Source organism: Gigantopelta aegis, chromosome 3, assembly GCF_016097555.1.
Source record: "Gigantopelta aegis isolate Gae_Host chromosome 3, Gae_host_genome, whole genome shotgun sequence".
In the NCBI taxonomy this organism is placed as follows: domain Eukaryota; kingdom Metazoa; phylum Mollusca; class Gastropoda; order Neomphalida; family Peltospiridae; genus Gigantopelta; species Gigantopelta aegis.
The window spans coordinates 77,200,019-77,219,844 of NC_054701.1; the positions used below are offsets into that span (position 1 = coordinate 77,200,019).

At 35.4% G+C, this 19,826-nt stretch overlaps 1 protein-coding gene across 1 annotated transcript; it reads left to right on the forward strand.

The window, feature by feature from the left end:
- Window positions 1-4,391: 4,391 nt before the first annotated feature.
- Window positions 4,392-18,844, forward strand: LOC121369099 (protein SHQ1 homolog). The gene is made up of 11 exons (XM_041493951.1): window positions 4,392-4,460; window positions 5,386-5,511; window positions 6,974-7,131; window positions 8,145-8,257; window positions 10,058-10,164; window positions 11,379-11,432; window positions 13,548-13,648; window positions 14,577-14,630; window positions 15,021-15,144; window positions 16,077-16,197; window positions 17,783-18,844. The coding sequence occupies exons 2-11, from the start codon at window positions 5,445-5,447 to the stop codon at window positions 18,714-18,716; spliced, it is 1,833 nt and encodes a 610-aa protein (XP_041349885.1). The 5' UTR covers window positions 4,392-4,460; window positions 5,386-5,444; the 3' UTR covers window positions 18,717-18,844.
- Window positions 18,845-19,826: the final 982 nt, after the last annotated feature.

A 19,826-nucleotide genomic window follows, 5' to 3' on the forward strand; every position in this document is an offset into this window, starting at 1 on the left:
GGCAGTGACGGAGGGATCAATCTACAGCACAAGCATTAAACATTATTGGACTCTTCTTTCTGCAGATATCGTGTTAATCACAATAACAATTATTTGTAAGTTATTCATAGAGACGCTCATGAGATAGCAGATATACAGAGCTAGCACAAGAGCTGGACCATTATTGAACTCTTACTTATACAGATATACGGTTTTGATCATAACAGGTCGTTAAAAAAAATTAAAAATGTGATCTTGCATTAGAATATTTAAAATGTCCCAAAGACATCACTTCAGTCTCTGTTCAATAACACAAAGTCTCTCATTACTTCTCTGACATCAACTTTCCTATCTTTTTGAATGTACAACATCATCAGATGGTAAAGTCGCTCTTGTCTCATGGTGGTGCGTAAATATGTTTCCACGTGTCTTAGAAACGACAAAAGACCTCTCACTTGTAGCCGATGTCGCAAGCATTACCAAGAGTAGTTGGAACAACCTTGATGTTTGTGGAATGAGTTTCCTATAATTGCAGAACTGTTGTTTCAAACTGTCAAAAGAGAATTTATCTTCTTGCATTGTGTTCTTCAACATGCATAATTCAGTATGGAGTTGGGCTTCTTCAAGATCATCTCCGAAATGATCATGAATTTCATGCATGATGTGATCAGGAACTTTCTCTTCTGTAGCAGCCATTTTCAGAGCAGTTACGACGCAAAAGCAAATATTAAAACCTACGCTCAATTTCTCCAGTCCGCTTATTAACTATTTCAAAGTAGAGCCTTCAATACATGTATTTTGGCATTGCATCATGGTGAGTGCATGTCGATATTGGATCAAGACGAGCGGGTGCTTTTCGTTTGCGTGGTAGGGTAGCTTGTTGCACATCGATTGCAGAAACCTTGACCTGCACTTCATCCCAAAGTGATTCAAACTGTTCTTCTGTTCTTTCTTCCCTCAAGAGAGACAGAGTAACTTCAGCATACTGTCTTGTTTCTACTGCACAGAGTGTCCTCTTCTGTATGGCTATACAGAGTGTGTCTGTGATGAAAAATAGCTGCTCAAACGCTCGAGTGGTATCTTTCCAATTGCTGAATCTAGTTATGATGAACGCCGTCTCAAAGTTCTTAGATAATATGAGATGGCCCAAAACATGGGCATTATGGCAACACATGCAAAATACACACTCTTTTGTGTCATCCCAGTTGGGCCATTTACTCCAGGTTTGGTTATCAAACCCTTGAAATGAAAGATATGTGGGTGATGGGTTTTTTTCAAGGTTGATAAAGCTGTTTAATCAGTTGTGGCATTTCAACATTAATGGATTTTGTTCTACCTGTTTCAACCAACGAGTCCATGGAATAAACATTAGCTTCTGTCGATTCATGAACCCGTGCTACTTTAGGTCCGGATGACAGACACTCAAACAATGATTGCTGTCTAGCCGGCATTTTTCAATTTGAGGTGACCATGATGGATGTTTAAGCTCACGTGACTGAAATGAACTGAACTGAACTGAACAGTTACGTAGAAGGAAGGAAGGAAATGGTTTATTTAATGACGCGCTCAACACATTTTGTTTACGTGTATATCGTGTCGGACATATGGTTAAGGACCAGACAGATATTGAGGGAGGGAACCCATTGTCGCCACTACATGGGCTACTCTTTTCGATTAGCAGCAAGGGATTTTTTATATGCACCATCCCATAGACAGGATAGCACATACCACGGCCTTTGATGTACCAGTCGTGGTACACTGGCTGGAGCGAGAAATAGCCCAATGGACCCACTGACGGGGATCGATCCCAAACCGACCGCGCATCAAGCGAGCGCTTTACCACTGGTCTATGTCTCGCCTCCAGTTACGTAGAAAACTAATACGTATCATGACGGCATTGGCTGGACACACATGACGTCACTTTAACAATGACGTCCAACGCTTCTTTTATTGTATGGTAGTGGTTTATAATTTGCTTGGGGAGGAATGGGGAAGTTTATTGATCAGAGACTGACTAACATCTAGATAAAAAATAATTTTTTAAAAACCCGGCAGAAAAAGGTGGTACGGCTCCTGATTTATCATTATCATTTTTATTAGTATTATTAGCATTTATTAGCATTTATTAAAAACTGTCCCATATCGAAAACCGTCCCATTTTATTTCAGTGTTCTTTTGGCGAAACGTGCATAGAGCTAAGCATTATGTTTTGATTACGTCATATTTCATTCACAAATAAAGCCTCGGTGAACCTTTTGAAGTTTTGTTCTATATATATAATGCTTTACATTGACAATAAGCCAATTCACAAATTTATTATTTGTATGTATGCTGCCGAATAGAACCATACTTTTATCAAGCTGAATATATTCGTCATTTTGCTGTAACCATTGTTCTATAGTTTTCCAAAGATCACTGACTTTAGGGCAATCATAAAACAAGTGTTGCAATGTTTATGGTTGCTGATTAAAAAAGTTACAAGTACTGGAAGCAATATACTTTATTTTATATAAAAACGAATTTGTTGATATAATCCCATGTAAAATTTGGTACTGAAACCATAATAGAGTTGGGTCTTTCAAAATCATAAATGGCAGACTATAATACTTTGCCCATTTTGAAGTAGGAACACATCATCCTTCACGAGAATATTTCAATTGTGACGTAGGAACTACAGTAGCATTATTCAGTACTTTATATATTTCTCTACTTCCCGATTTGTTTTTCATAAGAAGCTTTATTTTGGAAGGAAATACTGGATGTTTAGGCACTTCGTATGTTTGTTCGTATGTTTGTTTATTTAAATTTGTTTTGTTTCGTATAAAGTGTTAATTTGAGTTAAAGAACTTCCTTTTTATGGAAGCTTCGATAGCTCAGAGCGTATCGTGGTTAGTCTTGCAACTTGCAGGCGATTCGGTGCCACAGGTTCGAGTCCCAGCAACGGCATGGGACAATTTGTGAGGCCAGAAAGGATTTAATTATCCCGTGTGCCAGTGCGTTAATATCTATGTATGTAACAGTCAACCTTGACATACATACAATATATAGATATTCATACATCAATACATACTAGCCAGTGCCAGGTCTGCCCACTGTTTCATGCACGTAAGCGGGATCGACCGCGTAGATTGTAGGCCCCATGCATATGGTTGAGCTAAAGAACTTCCATTTTATGGAAGCTTCGATAGCTCAGAGCATATCGTGGTTAGTCTTGCAATTTGCGGGCGATTCGGTGCCACAGGTTCGAGTCCCAGCAACGGCATGGGACAATTTGTGAGGCCAGAAAGGATTTAATTATCCCCTGTGCCAGTGCGTTATAATCTATGTATGTAACAGTCAACCTCGACATACATACAATATATAGATATTCATACATCAATACATACATACTTCTTAATATCTATGTATGTAACAGTCAACCTCGACATACATACAATATATAGATATTCATACATCAATACATCAATACATACATACATACATACATACATACATACATACATATATATATATATATACACACACAATACATACACGCATACACACACATGTACATATACCCACGCTTAACACATATGTACAAGTAACATGGGCTACCCATATAAAACGTGTACTTATAAATAAATAAAACGACCAATAACCTTTATCGTTTAATGAGCATGTTTGTTAACTTTATCTGTAACAGATATGTAAGTACATGTATAACAGTAAATGGATGATATAATTAACGTTCGAAACTTTACAACTGTAGAGTAATTAGCGACCCATAGCACGGGTATAACATTAAAAAACAGCAACTCAGAATAAATTAATAGTCCAAGCTTAAATTGGTGACTAATCTGATTATATTTTGTCAAACAGATCAACTTTTTTCTTTTGACCTTCCTGTACCGCATACACACTTTTGTTAAAGAACCAAGTGTCAGTAATACTCGGCGAAGACCTCAGTCTGTTCATCAAGAGAACATTCAAACGCGTCACATCGTCTGCGATCCGCACCTTGTGTTTCTCTCTCAATTGTTTGCATAGCTTGATCACGCGCAGCTTGGTGTCTGAATAATTTAAAATTTAAAATTTACTATAGCGAAATGTTTCTCTCTCAGAATTTTGATTAGTAACATCAGAGTTATCTCTGTGTCATCAGAAAATTTCACCACATCGTCTATTAAGCTAAGAAAATGACAGAAACACAGTTATTTTGTCACAAATTATCAATTAATTATCACATCAAATTATTTTGCCAAATTAATATAAAATTTGCCAGTTGTTTTTAAAATTCAAATTTGGTGAATTTGTCGAGTACCAGTGAATTGCGATGTGGTACTGAACAAAACGTCCCCAGTACTATACAACTATGGTGTTGTAAAACAGATGTTCCTCTTCTTTTTTTATTAATGGGTTTATACTTTCTTTCAGACTCTGTCTGCCAGGCAAACTAGTTGAGGATGGACGCGAAACGGCCACCTATAATGCTGAGAAAGGTACTGGTGCTTGTTTAATAATGTACTTGTATGCAATTTTCAAATATATGTATGTAGATTATTCACTTAATGATTTAAGGAATATTTTATTAGCTAAAGACTAAATGTTGTAGCCACTTTGTATAAAAATTAGCAATTAGCTAATCTGACAATGCACAGGGTGAGTCCTGGTATGATATACATTAGCATCATTATGCATGGGTTTATTTGTGTGGCCATGATGCATACATGTGGGATGGTGCATATAAAAGAGTAGCCCATGAAGTAGCGACAGCAGGTTTCCTCTCTCAGTATCTGTGTTGTCCGTAATCATATGTCTGATGCCATATAACCGTAAATAAAATGTGTTGAGTGCGTTGTTAAATAAACCATTTCCTTCCTTCCCATTGTCTATGAACTGTTTATATTTTTGACTTAATAATAAATTTGTATGTTAAAAGATCTCACCAAAATTTAGGGGAATGATTAGTTGCTCCACTAATTTAGATTGTGGAAACCATTTTAAAAAGATATTACCATATTTATGAGAGGAACTAAAAATCACTCTCCTTGAACTAGTCTTACAGGAGTGATGGCGAGTGAGAGTGATAGCTCGGTGGCGTCGTCGTTAAGCCATCAGACATAAGGCTGGTAGGTACAGGGTATGCAGCCCGGTATCGAGAGGTACAATGTATACAAGTTGTACACACAAGTACAAGACCTACATGCATGTGTACATAAACTAAATACTATCTAAAGTCATTTATTTATAAAGAAAAAACAGCTGAAATACTGTATTACGTGATCTTTCACAATAAAATAGTCTCAATATACAGCAGTTTACGTAAAAGAGGTTTCTGTATGTAAAGTTAAATATGTATTTTTGTCATGCGTTTCACTGGATGTATAATAATATTTATTTTCAACATAATTATTATCTTTACAGGCACATTTACAGTCGTGCTTCCTAAAGAGACTCCGGGAGAATGTTTTGATGGCCTTGATATGCTGACAAAACTTCTGGCTCCAAAAGGTTCCACTTCAGCCAAACTCCCAACAATCCAGATTCTTGGTATGATATCAGGGGAATTATATTCATTTCCAGGGCACAATATTTCACGAGAACCGCTATTCTGTTCGCATGTCGGTTATGCAACTTTAAAATCATGTGAACCACGAATCGGTTATGTGGTGAACCATTACATTCTAAAATTAAAAGTACCGTATCAGTAGTCAAATTGAATTTTTATTATTATTATTTTTTTTTTTTTAATGCATTTGAACCATCAATGTAGCATAGAACCGTTGTCTAAATGTTTTAGGATTAGGTAGGTCTAACTCAATTGGTTACCTAATTAAAACTCAAGTGAACTGACTTCAGGTTTCCTAAGATTTTGAAATGTTGTCCCATAATTTCCAATCAGTATAGGGGCGAGATTTAGCTCAGTCGGTTAGGCACTCAATTGAGGTACTTGCATCGCAGGATCAAACCACCTCTGTGGATCCATTCAGCTTATTGGGTTTTTTTTCTCATTCCAACCAATGCACCATAACTGTCTGTGGGAAAATGCATATAAAAGATTCTTTGTACTAAGGGAAAAATGTAGAGGGTTTCTTCTCTAAGACTATATGTCAAATTTTACCAAATGTTTGACATCCACCAGCTGATTATTAATAAATCAATGTGCTCTAGTGGTGTTTTTAAACAAAACAAACCTTTTTATATCAGTATTCTGTGATACATGTTTTCCTGTCAATATTAGTAAACTGTAATAGAGAGTTGGGATTGCTTGTCCCTGTACAGAGTAACCTGTGCTCTTTTCAAAAACATGTCAGAACTACCATATATTCATCATATGTGCACACACATAAACACACACATGCACATGTGTGCACACACACACACATACACACATGTACAGACCGACATTCCCCATTTGTCTTGAACAAGATAAAGCCAGTAACCTACATGTACAAGTATGTTATTAACTGGGCTAGCTCTGGGCTCTATTAAACGACCAAAATTGCAAATACCCAGTTATTTTTGTAACAAAATATCAATAATTACAGGAAATTATTTCGCCAAATTAAAATCAAATTTGCCAGTTTTTTAAAAATTTGCAGTTGGAGAATTTGGCGAGTGCCAGAGGTAGCTGTGCATTAATCTAATACTACATTTATCCAGCACCTCGACAAGAACATTGGGGAAAATTCAAATCATCGTTATTCCTAACTTTTAATATGCTCAAACAAGCAATCTTTTTCTAGCAATCTTTTTGTAACATACAAAATTAATGAATGAAAAGATTGTCACTTTGAATTTTTTTTTTTTTTAACTCATAATTCCTAAATAAGTATTTTTGGTTATATTTACCACAACACATAAGATTAGCCTATATGGTGTCATTAACATTATTCTGATCCTCTTGACTAAGTTCGAAGTCAGCAATATGGCAGACACCCAATGACTACTGATAAAACAAGGGAATGACATTAAACAAAAAGTTTAATATTGCTTTCCTTCTTTGTTGCAGAAACTGGTTCGAATGGCGTTGGTGAAGTCGTGGTTGATGCTGATGATGATGTTGACTGGTATATAGATCAGAAACCTGTCAAAGATGACGTCCTTTCTCCGACTGCGCCCAAGTACGGTTTCGGTAATCTCAGGTCAGGAGTCTTTACCACACTGCAGGTGAGTTGATGTAGTTAACCTGTCTTAAAAAACCACCTGTCTTAAGAGGACAATTTAATAGTCTTTTAGATGACCACTGTATAATTTATTTTAACACTGAAAGAGTTTATGGTCTGTGGAATTATTATTTTCTGGGAAAAACTCCCATTGTATTGTATGAACATAAAAAATCTTACATGCATATAGAAGTCAACCACTGCATAAAATGTTGTATAAATTATACAAAGATCGATTAATATTGGCAATAATTTCTTTTGTTAGATTATTATATTCCATGCCCCTGTACCACTAAGGTTTCAGGCATTTGACAGTTTAAGAGCTACCTGCCTCCATTTTTAAAAATCTATTTATGGGTTAGGCTAAATGTAACTGGATCTGTGAATACAAAAAAAAAGAAGAGTTAAAATACATAATATTAACAACAGGTTTCTTCTCACTCTCTTGTTTTGATCAAATGTCAATAGCTGTATATAATTTAAAGTGACAGATCTTAGTTTTTAAACACTGTGATGTATTTTTCACTATTGAAGCCATTTTTGATCATTTAAATTAGAAATACTTACATTTTATTATTTACAATATTCATTTTCATACACCTGAAGTGGTTCTGGTCATCCAGGTTTTTGTAATACCCTCAAATGCATTTTAGTAATGGTTGTCAAGACAAGCTCTTGGCTATTTTTGGACAGTATTTCCCTGTTAAAACATCACAAACTTCAGCTTCTCCCTGTTATAACTGTATCCAAATGTGTTGCAGGTCTGTTGATTAACTAAACTTACATGTCCATTTTCACGGGCTGAAACTAGAGTATGCACCATTAAGAAGTGCCGGGTCTTGTTAAACAAACATTTCTTTCCTTTCCTTGAATCTTGGGGTTAAACGTTTTAAGATTTTCCAATAAATAGCTAAAACTAAACTCCTTCCAATGTTAACTTTGTTTTAGTATACTCCTATTTAAACAAAATTAAAATAAATTATTAAATTATTTTTCTTTATCTTCTTACAACAAAAGGCTGAGTTTTGCGAGCTGATCGATTTGAAGAATCCCGATTCTGTACCTGTCGAAGACCGATCACTTCAGCGCAGAAAAGATGAAGATGAAAAATTCGACGACGACTACTATTTGTAAACTTTTTGTCTACTTAAAACTAGAGGACAATATTATGGGTTTTTCCAACATGGGGACAGGATGTACATGTAGTTGAGTCAGTATAGTGTCTGTCTGTCCTATGTGCTTTGGCTGAAGGATTAAATCCTTGGGTGGGGCGGGACGTAGCCCAGTGGTAAAGTACTTGCTTGATGCATAGGCGGTCTGGGATCGATCCCCATTGGTGGGCCCATTGGGCTGTTTCTTGTTCCAATCAGTGCACCACGACTGGTATATCAAAGGCTGTGGTATGTGCTATCCTGTCTCTGGGATGGTGTATATAATAGATCTCTTGCTACTAATGGAAAAATGTAACAGGTTTCCTTTCTAAGACTATATGTCACAATTACCAAATGTTTGACATCCAGTAGCCACTGATTAATAAATCAATGTGCTCTAGTGGTGTCATTAAATGGGTTTTTTCCAGGTCTAGTGATATAAATCATTGGTTTACCTGTTACATGTTTGTTATGATCATACAACTATATTTCCTGTAACCACAATAACATCTATCTGGTGTGATATCAGGTCACTAGGATATGAAATTCTGTGCATGTCGGTTGGTTGGTTGGTTTTCAAAATCCAATTGCAGCAAAACATGTTGAACTGCATATTAAATAAATATAACTTTTACACTTCCTGTAATATAGAATATCTTTTAGTTTTCAATTCTCCTTCCTCCAACCCCATTTGGAAGAAGCCAGTATTTTGAATTAAGTTTCAAATAAACATGATATTAAAATATAGTAACCTGATAGAGTCGAGTAGATACAGGTTTGGATGAACGTTTATGTACAGCACACAGTGGCACTGTAGACCTATGGTATGCCAGAACAGTACTCATATTGAGTTATCTCCCTTTTGTGAAGTGTAAAATGTTGAACATTTTGAGTATGCTCTGTTTCGAAATTGTTTATGAACAGTTTACTGTGATATTGGAAGTGGGTAATGTTGTACACCAGGTAGGTAATTTCATACACCATATCGGATATGTCTGTACAGTTGGGTAGCTATAAATAAAATCTCTGGCTCAGATTCTGGAATTTTTGCAAGGGGAAAGGCACTGCAACTAAGGATTGGCTATATACACGGCAAAATTGTCCATGTCTGAATTGAAAGAAAAAATCATATACTAGTAATCGTTTATAAATTAATTTAGAAGTAGTCAGCCATTCATTAAAGATAGATAATTCCAGCAATAAAACTCTGGATGTCAAAATATAATCATCCCCTTCCCGTTTCATGGAGTTGGCACTGCTCAATACAGCTGGGTTCATGTAATTACTGATTTACATTTAATGTACTACAATACCCAATATTCACAATTTATTCAGGATACGTGTATTACACATAATAAGTGGTGTAGTGGATATCAACTTTGGTGCTTTTCTTGTCACGGGTGGGTTGTTCAGCTGTGTTGCAGGAAGAACTCTCATGCCAGTCGGTGTGCAACACCTCCAGCTAATCGTAAATATGGATGTAAATAGCTGGAAATGCCCTGGAAATTATTTTAAGATGACATAACAATATTCTGAGTAATGAAAACACAAAGTCGTAGAATGTATAACATTTTATTTAGGTGTACAGAGTTAGCTGACCATACAGAATTACCCGACTCGACCCTATTCTCTATTTTTATATATTCAGAAACAAATGATGCATGGCCATACCTAGTAGGGGTTGGTGGGAAGGAGAGGTGCAACCTTAGATAGATATGAAAAAGTTGCTGTTTTAGGCTAGGTAGTTTTATGTTGTGACCATATCGTAAAATTTTGTAGAGCCGACTTGTATCAAAATGACGTCATTCCTGGCATCTTGCAGTACAAAGCGCCATGGCAAGAACCATGGGAAAGACTAAAACAAGGGAAACAAAAAGAAGATGTCGGTAAGTACGAAAGAAAGAAATGCTTTATTTAACGATGCACTCAACACATTTTATTTACGGTTATATGGCGTAAGACATATGGTTAAGGACCACACAGATTTTTGAGAGGAAACCTGCTGTCGCCACTTCATGGGCTACTCTTTCCGATTAGCAGCAAGGGATCTTTTATTTGCACTTCCCACAGGCAGGATAGCACAAACCATGGCCTTTTTTGAACCAGTTATGGATCACTGGTCGGTGCAAGTGGTTTACACCTACCCATTGAGCTTTGCGGAGCACTCACTCAGGGTTTGGAGTTGGTATCTGGATTAAAAATCCCATGCCTCGACTGGGATCCGAACCCAGTACCTACCAGCCTGTAGACCGATGGCTTAACCACGATGCCACCAAAGCCGGTCCGGTAAGTACGAAGTAAATGTAATAAGAAAGAATTAATTTCTTTGAAACAATGCAGTGATCATAGGGTTATTATTGTATTTGCCAGACACTTTTTATTTTATTATTATTCACTCCATCTTTAAAAGTAGCATGCATGATCATTCTGTTTTAAATATTTTATGTATAATAAATGACCTTTTAGAAGACAGATGACATAAAAAAAAAAGTGGCGGTCTTTAGGTAACTCATTCTCATAGGTTTATACAACAGTGGTCAAATTATGTCATGTCAAAGATCATTAGTATAAATATGTACAGTTGTGGGCATACAGTACAATTGTCTTGTGTGAGCTTGCATTTCATAATTTTAATGAAAATGTAATTTTAAAATATGGCAATGGTTTTAGTGGCTTAGTGGTTAAGCCATCAGTCATAGTAGGTACTGGGTTCACATCCCAGTACCAGCTCCATCAGGGCTTGAGTTTTAACAGCTCAGTGGGTAGATAGATGTAAGACCAGTACACTGATGTCTGTCTTACTACTAACTATCGACTCCAGTCCTGTGCAGACATCACAGATAGCCGAGGTGCCCAGGACTATTTTTGAACCGTACTTGAATATAAGCTTAAAATCAAGTTAAAATGAATTAATAAAAATCAGTGAATCGTGTCTCACTCAGTAGTTAACTTCATTGGGTACTCCTTGCCTAAAATAATTACTGTATTTCACAGATTAGTCATCTCTACTTCTTCATGTAAATGAGACGACACTAAAACTATTATAGATTCAATTAATTGTTTCTGTATATTTACTTATCTTCTGTTGGGGTTTTTTCAGTGAAATTTACAGAATCTGAAAAGGAGAAAATGAAGAATCTCCCCAACAAAGAATGTATCTTTTCAGACATATGACATATGACATTAACATATGAAAGCAGTTTCTAAGCAAATAACCAGAAATAGGAAGGTGAAATGTGTGGGTCTGTCTTTTTTTATTTGCTTCAGAATTCCTTTTCAGTTTCCAGGTTTTCATGTAAATTTATGGATTTTGGATGTTTAGTTTTATTCTTCAGTGTGTAAGCGAATACTGTAAACCAGGATTCATGTTGATTGTGCTTAAATCACCCTTAAATTTGTGACACCCAATAGCCGATGTGTATTTTTGCGCACATAAATATTTATTCATTCATTCATTCTTTAATTGCAAATACCAATGGCTGTATGCAACATTGTTATGTCGCGAACATGTGCTGAGGTGTGTATTCGCAAAAGACAACCCCAAAACATGTCTCACTGTTAATCGACTTTAAAGTATACATTGTAAACGACTTCAAACATTCAGTTCTACAGGGTTTAGAAGATAAAATGCAGATTTTGACCACATAAAAGCAGTTGGGGGGTGCGGGGGGAATTTAGCTCAGTTGGTTGAGTGCTCTCTTGAGATGCTTGTGTTGCAGAATCAAACTACCTCTGTGGATCCATTCAACTGATTGGGTTTTTTCTCTTTCCAACCAGTGTACCACAACTGGTCAACGGCTGTGGTATGTGCTTTCCTGTCTGTGGGAAAGTGTATATAAAAGATCCCTTACTGCATTAGGAAAAATGAAGCAGGTTTCCACTGATGACTGTGTGTCAGAATTAACAAAAGTTTGACATCCAATAGCCGATGATTAATTAATCAATATGCTCTAGTGGTGTTGTCAAATAAAACAAACTTTAACATAAAAGCAGGGTTTAAGTTGTCATGTACTAAATGAGAGTTGATGTTAAGTTACTATAATTTCCTTTGTATATGGCCTTCTACACCAAATAGCCCAGAACTAGCTATAATTAGGTTTTAGTACAATAAGGTAGGCTATGGACTATCGGAATCAAAGAGATTCAATCATGTGACCTCCATGAAATTGATTGCTAATGATCTATTTTTATATTGCAATCTTCCCCTAAAATATTGTTAAACTGTTGATGTACCATTATTTATCCTATAACTTACCCATGATATCCATGTCATGAACCTGTGTGATAATTTAGTTTATTAACCCAGTTAATAATGGTATGCAAATTTGTAAGGTCTCTAGGTAATAATGTGTTGATGTCAATGGGTCATTTGTTTACAAGCCAACAAGACCTGTATACCTGAGCGAAAGGTTTTCTTCAGATTTGGTTAAAGTGTCTGACGTCAAACTAATTTGTGCTAATCGTGATGATGTCATATTCTTGACAAATGCCTATTAACATAGACTCGATTGATATTTTTCCTATTTAAAAACACTTGTGACGAATCTTTTATTTATTTCATTTGTTTTGTTAAACAGTCTGTTTGAAACAAGCATTTTGTATTGCGTGCATGTTTTAGCCGTAAAAATAGAAAACATCTAGTAATCCGCACTGTAAGATATTTCATTGAGGGTATTTTTAGATGCTTTAACATTTTACAGCCCACAGGTAATACACAGGAAATTATGGTACTTTAATATACTTCATTAGTAAATAGCCAAAAAGCTAATTGGAAAATCAACTAAAGAGCAGTTCTTTAAAGAACCTTAATTTTGTCATACTTTGTTTGGCTAACTTAAACTTGAATACACTTTAAGATTTTCATTCCAAATTTGCCAAATTGCTAATAGTTTTGAATGTTCAGCATATATATCCTGCTAAACCACTATTTTTAGTTAATGCCTTTTTTTTTAGGAGTCATGTGAACTTATGTCAGCAGTGATATGTATTCATAATGACATATTGCTATATGTCGTTCTCGGCTTGTTCAATCTGCAGGCGAGGATGTACATCATCCATGGTGTGTGATAGGCTAAGTGAATGGGTTATTGCAAGTTATAGATATGTAGTAAGCGGAATGAATGGGTGGGGTATAAGAGGATAAGGTGGTTTGAATAGGTTTTAATGTTTATTCAATAAAACATGTATTATAAAATTTGGTTGTTCACTTTGACATCTATTTACCAAAATGTAGAGTTATAAAGATGTATGTCCTTAACACCATGTTTAGATCTGATTGAGAAAGGTGATCTGCAGCCGGTTTACCTTGGTCTGGTAGACATTGTGTTTGCTTACGCCTACAACCACAGAGTAACAGAGGGAGAAAATAATGTAAGGAGAACACTGTATTGTTTATCTTGTATAATTGGCCATTAATCATTCAGCATTTGAAATAAGCACTTGTCCGTTTGTCCTGACAAGTGAAAATTTACATGAACAAGCATAATGTACCTTGGTGGTTATCTGGTGAACAAGAACAAAATATATAGCAGTATCATGATTTTGAGCAATTGCTGTACTATAAAATGAAATCAGTGGTATCACATCGCAAAATGTAATACAAATATTGTGGAGAGTGAGTTAAACATAGTCTTGATTAAATAATATTCTTAGCTAGTAAATATCTGGAATACCAAATCCACCTCCTGCCCTACAATTTTCACTGGTCTAAGTGAAAATATTGGTAGACAAGTAGTTTTTTTAACTGTACTTGTCCAGTGGACAAATGAAAATGTTTGCTTATTTCTATCACTGATTATTAGTTTGAAACATGATCCAAGGTGTTTGTTATTAGTTCTCTACCAATTCAACCAGAGGGGACTATAGGTTTTATGTCGGTCCTTCGATCTGTCCATCCATCTGTCCCACATATAATTTTCCGGATGTTTTTTCACAATGCTTTGAGATAATAAGATGAAAGTTTGTGTACATCTTTATCCAGTACTGTTACAGATCAAGTTTGACTTTCATGGTGATTTACCCATTTTCACTGTTATGGCCCTTGAACTTAGGAGATACGAAGAAAATAAATTCGGATTTATTTTTTGCAGTCTTAAGATACATGTATTGAGTTGAAATTTTTTGTATATCTTTATCATGTGTCTGACTTTCAGTACATTACACATTTTTCACAGTTTTGGCACTTGAACTTAGGAGATATGAAATTTTTTTGTTGAAAATATGTAAAAATGTCAACCTTTAAAAAGACAATTGATAAGTTATTGTTACTACCTATGTACTGACTGTGGTTTTATTTCAGGTGGAATCGGGCTGGACAATTTGCAAACTCTGTGCAACACTGTCTTGGCTTGAGGTATGTACACGTACACAACATTTATCAGACTATGTGAGATATTGTGTTTGTGTATTTTATCAGTCCATTTAGAACGTAAGCTAGGAGATCCTTTAAGGGTTTTTGATGATAATATTCTAATAAAACATTTGATAATTTTCCGATATACAATTTGGGTTTTCTGAAAGATGGCTTGCAATTTTGTGTTATTATAATGATTAGGACTACGAAACAGAAAGAACAAAATGTGTTTAAATATCAAATTTCCAGTTTTTCTTCTCCATTCATATGATACACACTCTTAATCTCCATTTTGCTATTCTCGATATTGGATGCATTTCACACCGTTTCATTTTATCCACTAACCACAGTCTACATTATCTGAGGATAGAAAATGGATTTATTTTTCAGGTCTTCTGTTCAGTTAAAGATGTTATTGTCACATGTTTTCGGAGAAGTCTCAGCTATCCTCTTTTTCGTAACTGGGAGCTCGCTAACAAAGTTTTGGAGGACACTGCTTGCATATTCTCTCTGGGTAATAACAAGTGTTGTTATTTACAAACACATTCATTGATATATTGCAATGTAGAATTTTATCTTACAGCTGAAATATTATTTTTGTTACAACTATTTATCCTCAGTATTGTTGTCAGAGAAATGATTAATATTAACAAACTTGTTCCCAAAAGATAATTACCGTATGTTTTATTTTTAAAACCATTAATTAATGAATAATTATTGTGTTTTATTGTTAACCATTTGATTGTAATACAAACTATGGGCTGAGACCAAACAGCAAAAGTAAAGTATCTGGTATCTGGATTAAAAATCCCATGCCTCGACTGGGATCCCAACCCAGTACCTACCAGCCTGTAGACCGATGGCCTAACCACGACACCCCTGAGGCTGGTCAGACCAAACAGCAATGCATTTTATTGATGTTCAAGATTTTGAATGTCATTGGAATCTTTTGAAAGCAACATTCATTGTCAGTTTTGCCATGAACTTCAGCCAAATTAATTTATTTTATAATTATATTTTGAAGTCTAATTTTCAGATTTTAACTTGCTTTAGTGCTTATATCCAATTACGGTTCAAGCACACTGTCCTGTGCAAACACTTCAGCTATCTGTCCGTAACAGTGGGTTGCTAACTGTTAGCGACAGAGAAGTTTGTTTAGTGGCCTCACACCTTTCCAGTGAGTTCTTAAAACTAACTCTGAATAGGAGTTGGTACCGGACCTGGTGCATATAACACTTTTAGAATCTACACTAGAGACTCTTATAGAGTCTGAGACATGAACGTCATGCCAACGCCATACAAACTGTATGTGTGTGACATCATTTGAGATCGATGGCTTAACGACTACACCACCAAGGTCGGTTTCAGAAACAACGTTAGTGCAATCTGTTTGTGTTGTTTTCCCCCATCATGCAGTACAGCCTGTGTGTACTATTTTCATTTCAGGAAGACGTCAACTGCTGAAGTGTTTGCTGGAGATCCAGACCATTTTGATGGACACCGATCAGCGCTACATTCTAAACGACCTCTACATCACAGACTACTGCGTCTGGATTCAGGCTGCTAGGTTAGTGTTCATATACATGACTTCAGAAGTCACCGACACTAGTTTTTAGCCACTGTAATAAATACAGAACTTCACATTCGTTGTTTTCACTTCCTATTTATTGCACAAGTTTATTTTGTGCAAGAATATATACCACGAAACCGCATAGCGGTCAAGTGGTATGTTCTTTTGCAAAATAAACAAGAGCGATTTTTAATTTAACGCCATAACAACACTTTGTTAAATCTATAATCAAAACTCTTTTTATGGATTCATTTAACGTTAAGAATCATACTCTGTGGCAGCCTTGTGTAATGTTTCAAATTTGATATGATGTCATTGTAAATCATATATGACATCAGTAAATAAATAGAAAATAACTAGTTAATGACGTTGGATATCTGCTTTATCCTGTGAAGGTAAGAATGGGAATGTCTCATTTGGCCTGAACAGGATAAAGCAGATATCTGATGTCAGTAACTATTTATTATCTTTATCCTGCAGACCATAAAAATTAAGGGGAAACGCTATTATTTCTGTTATTTAGAGGTCAAATGAGCAATTTTGTAATGTAGCTATGCATATGACGTCATGAGTGATGTGAAAAGTCATATTCTGCTAGTATGACTTTGCTTTAATTGGTCATCGTATTCTGTCAATAGAAACGGTGGTTGCAGGATAAAAGGCGCTAACTGCAGTAAAAAAAAAAGAAGGGAATTCCCCATTTAAATGTTCCGGTCCAGATCGCACAAATATGCGATACAAAATAAATTTATCACATGGTTTCAAAATGCCTTTATCACTATAGTAAGATTGAATAGGTATGTAATAAATTAAACTATAAAAAACTTTTTCACTGTTAACTTACATTCTAATTGCCACTTGTTTAAATTAAATTGCCAATTTGGGCAAATTCCATGTGTTTCTGAATGTCCAAGTGTTTGTGGTAGATCAGAATTAATATACTGTCTCAAAAGTACATAATGGTGACATCTCACCAAAAGTACTTATTAACTTTTACTTTTAAATGCAAACATTATAGTTTATACCCATTAAAATTATGACTCAATAATTTAATTCACTAGCAGACAAAATTGTTTTAACTGAAATATCTTTTGTGAACAAGCAACAAAATTGGGTGCATTCCATTGAGGCAAACTCTCTTTTAACAGTCGATCCCCATCAGTGCTCCACAACTGGTGTAACAAAGGCCATGGTATGTACTATCCTGTCTGTGATGTTGCATATAAAAGATCCCGTGTTGCCAATTGAAAAAGAGTATTCCATGAAGTGGCGACAGTGGGCTTTCGCTCTCAATATCTGTGTGGTCCTTAACCATATAACCGTAAATAAAATGTGTTGAGTGCGTCGTTAAATAAAAATGTGCTGTATGCATGCAACTCATCTGTATCTGATGGCCCTATCCAATCAACTTACTAGATCTTGTGGATTTGCCAATTTAATAAGATGTTTTATTGATTTTATAAGATAGGAACACAAGTTTCATGCATGCTGTTATATTTGACCAATGCGTGTAATGATCAGTAATTAGCATGCTAAAATGTCTTTAAATACATCTTGTACACCTTTCATTTTTTAATTTTAGTGAAAAGAAATTGGAATCATTAGCAAGGGCATTAGAAGAGATTAAAATAGAAAAGAGAGAGTTAGGATTTTCTCTTGATGAACTTGAAACTGCTGCCCAAATAGCTATTGAAGAGGATCAAATTCAGCATTTAGCAACCACTGTAACAAGTCTTTCTATTGGTTCTGGCGTTAATGAGATTCAGAAATTAACATCCACTGTATCAAATCTTGTGATTGGTTCTGGTGATAATGTGAGAGACAGTGATGATGATAGCTCAGACACACAAAGTGTTGATGATGACAGTGAGGAAAGCACTGGGGCCGATGATGAATTTTCAGAAAGTGATGAAAAAAGTGCAGAGTTGGATGATAAACATTCAAAACCTGATAATAAAGCTGCAGAGTTCAGTGATGAACAATCAAAACATGATGATGATAAAAACAAAGAGATTGGTAGTTTCATTTCAGAAAATGATGATAAAACTACACAGTTGGATAGTGAACCTTCAAAAACTGATAATAATAATAAAATCAAAGAGATTGATAGTTCAGTTTCAGAAAATGATGATAAAACTACTGAGTTGGATAGCGAGTGTTTGAAAACTGATAAAAGCAGAGATATTGAAGGTGAATTTTCAAAGAGTGTTTGTAAAAGAACACCGATCGATGGCAAACATTCAGACATGGGTAATAAGAATCAAGAGCAAGATGGTAAAGGCTTAGAAGCTGATGATCAGTTAGCAGAAACAGGTGACAATAAAACAGATGGAATTAAAGAAATGAATAAGGATGAAACTGCTGTGAACATTCATGATGATGAAGACAACAAAACTGAAAAGTGCTTTTGTGAACCGACAACTGTGCATACAAGTTTGTCTACTGACGCCGATTTGAACAGCGGTGAACAGCGTGCAGCAACAGCACCTGAAGATCCGAGACTTGAAAATGGTTGATCCTGAAGGAGCCAGTTGTATTTTACAATTTTAATATACATTTACCACCACTAGCATGTGTTTCCATCGTTTTACCTAATTGATACCATTTGTTATTGGTTTATCTATTAAAGAATACCATAAATGATTGCATGCATCTTGTTATCATTTATTAAACATGGATTTAACATTCATTAACAATGTAAAAAGGAGTAAGATGTCAAATTTGGTCACTTTTTACTAAAACATTAATTGAAAAATGTTTTAAGCTCCTCCTTTCAGACTGTTTGAAGAAAATAGAGCATCTTCACTGTTCTGAGTAAACAACGCCCCAGTACATTTTAAACTGGTTATTTATTTTAACATGCAATATTGAATGTTATTACCCATATGGGCTCAAATATACGGGGTAATATTTTTTTCGATCTCTGCATAGTGTGCAGATTGCTTCTACAGCCACTGACTGGCTGGCTTGAAAATCACGACATTCATATAATGTTTCCATTATGAGAAAAGAGTCCATCGAGATGCATTTAAAGGGAGATAACTTTTAAATGCATTCTTACGAGACTGGATTCAATAATAGTTGCCAGTCTTAACTGACATTTTCTTGCATATTTTTCTAATACCAACCCCAGTCAAAGTCTACCATAGCCTTTTATATAACCGTCTTGGGGCTATGTTTTAGATTTGGGTGAGGGGGGGGCAGTAGATCCACAGATTCCATTCTGACCCAAACCCCTTATGCAAGCACTTCTTCAGCAGATCTAAATTCTCTCTTGCCTTAAGAGACAAACTGTTGTATTACAGGGCCTTACCCTGATCTGTAGTTTATAGAAACATTTTCCACATAAATAAAAAGTTGTTTGTTTTGTTTAACGACACCACTAGAACAATTATTTATGAATCATCGGCTATTGGATGTCCAACATTTGATAATTTTTCCATTAGTAGTAAGGGATCTTTTATATGCACCATTCCACAAATATACACTGGATCACTGTGCTGCAAAGTTATCCGTTAAAGTTGAGAATATTAAATTGTTAAAACTTATTTCATGCTATCAATGCAATATCTAACAATCATAATCATAATCATCATCATTATTGGAACATGATCCATGTTTTCAAG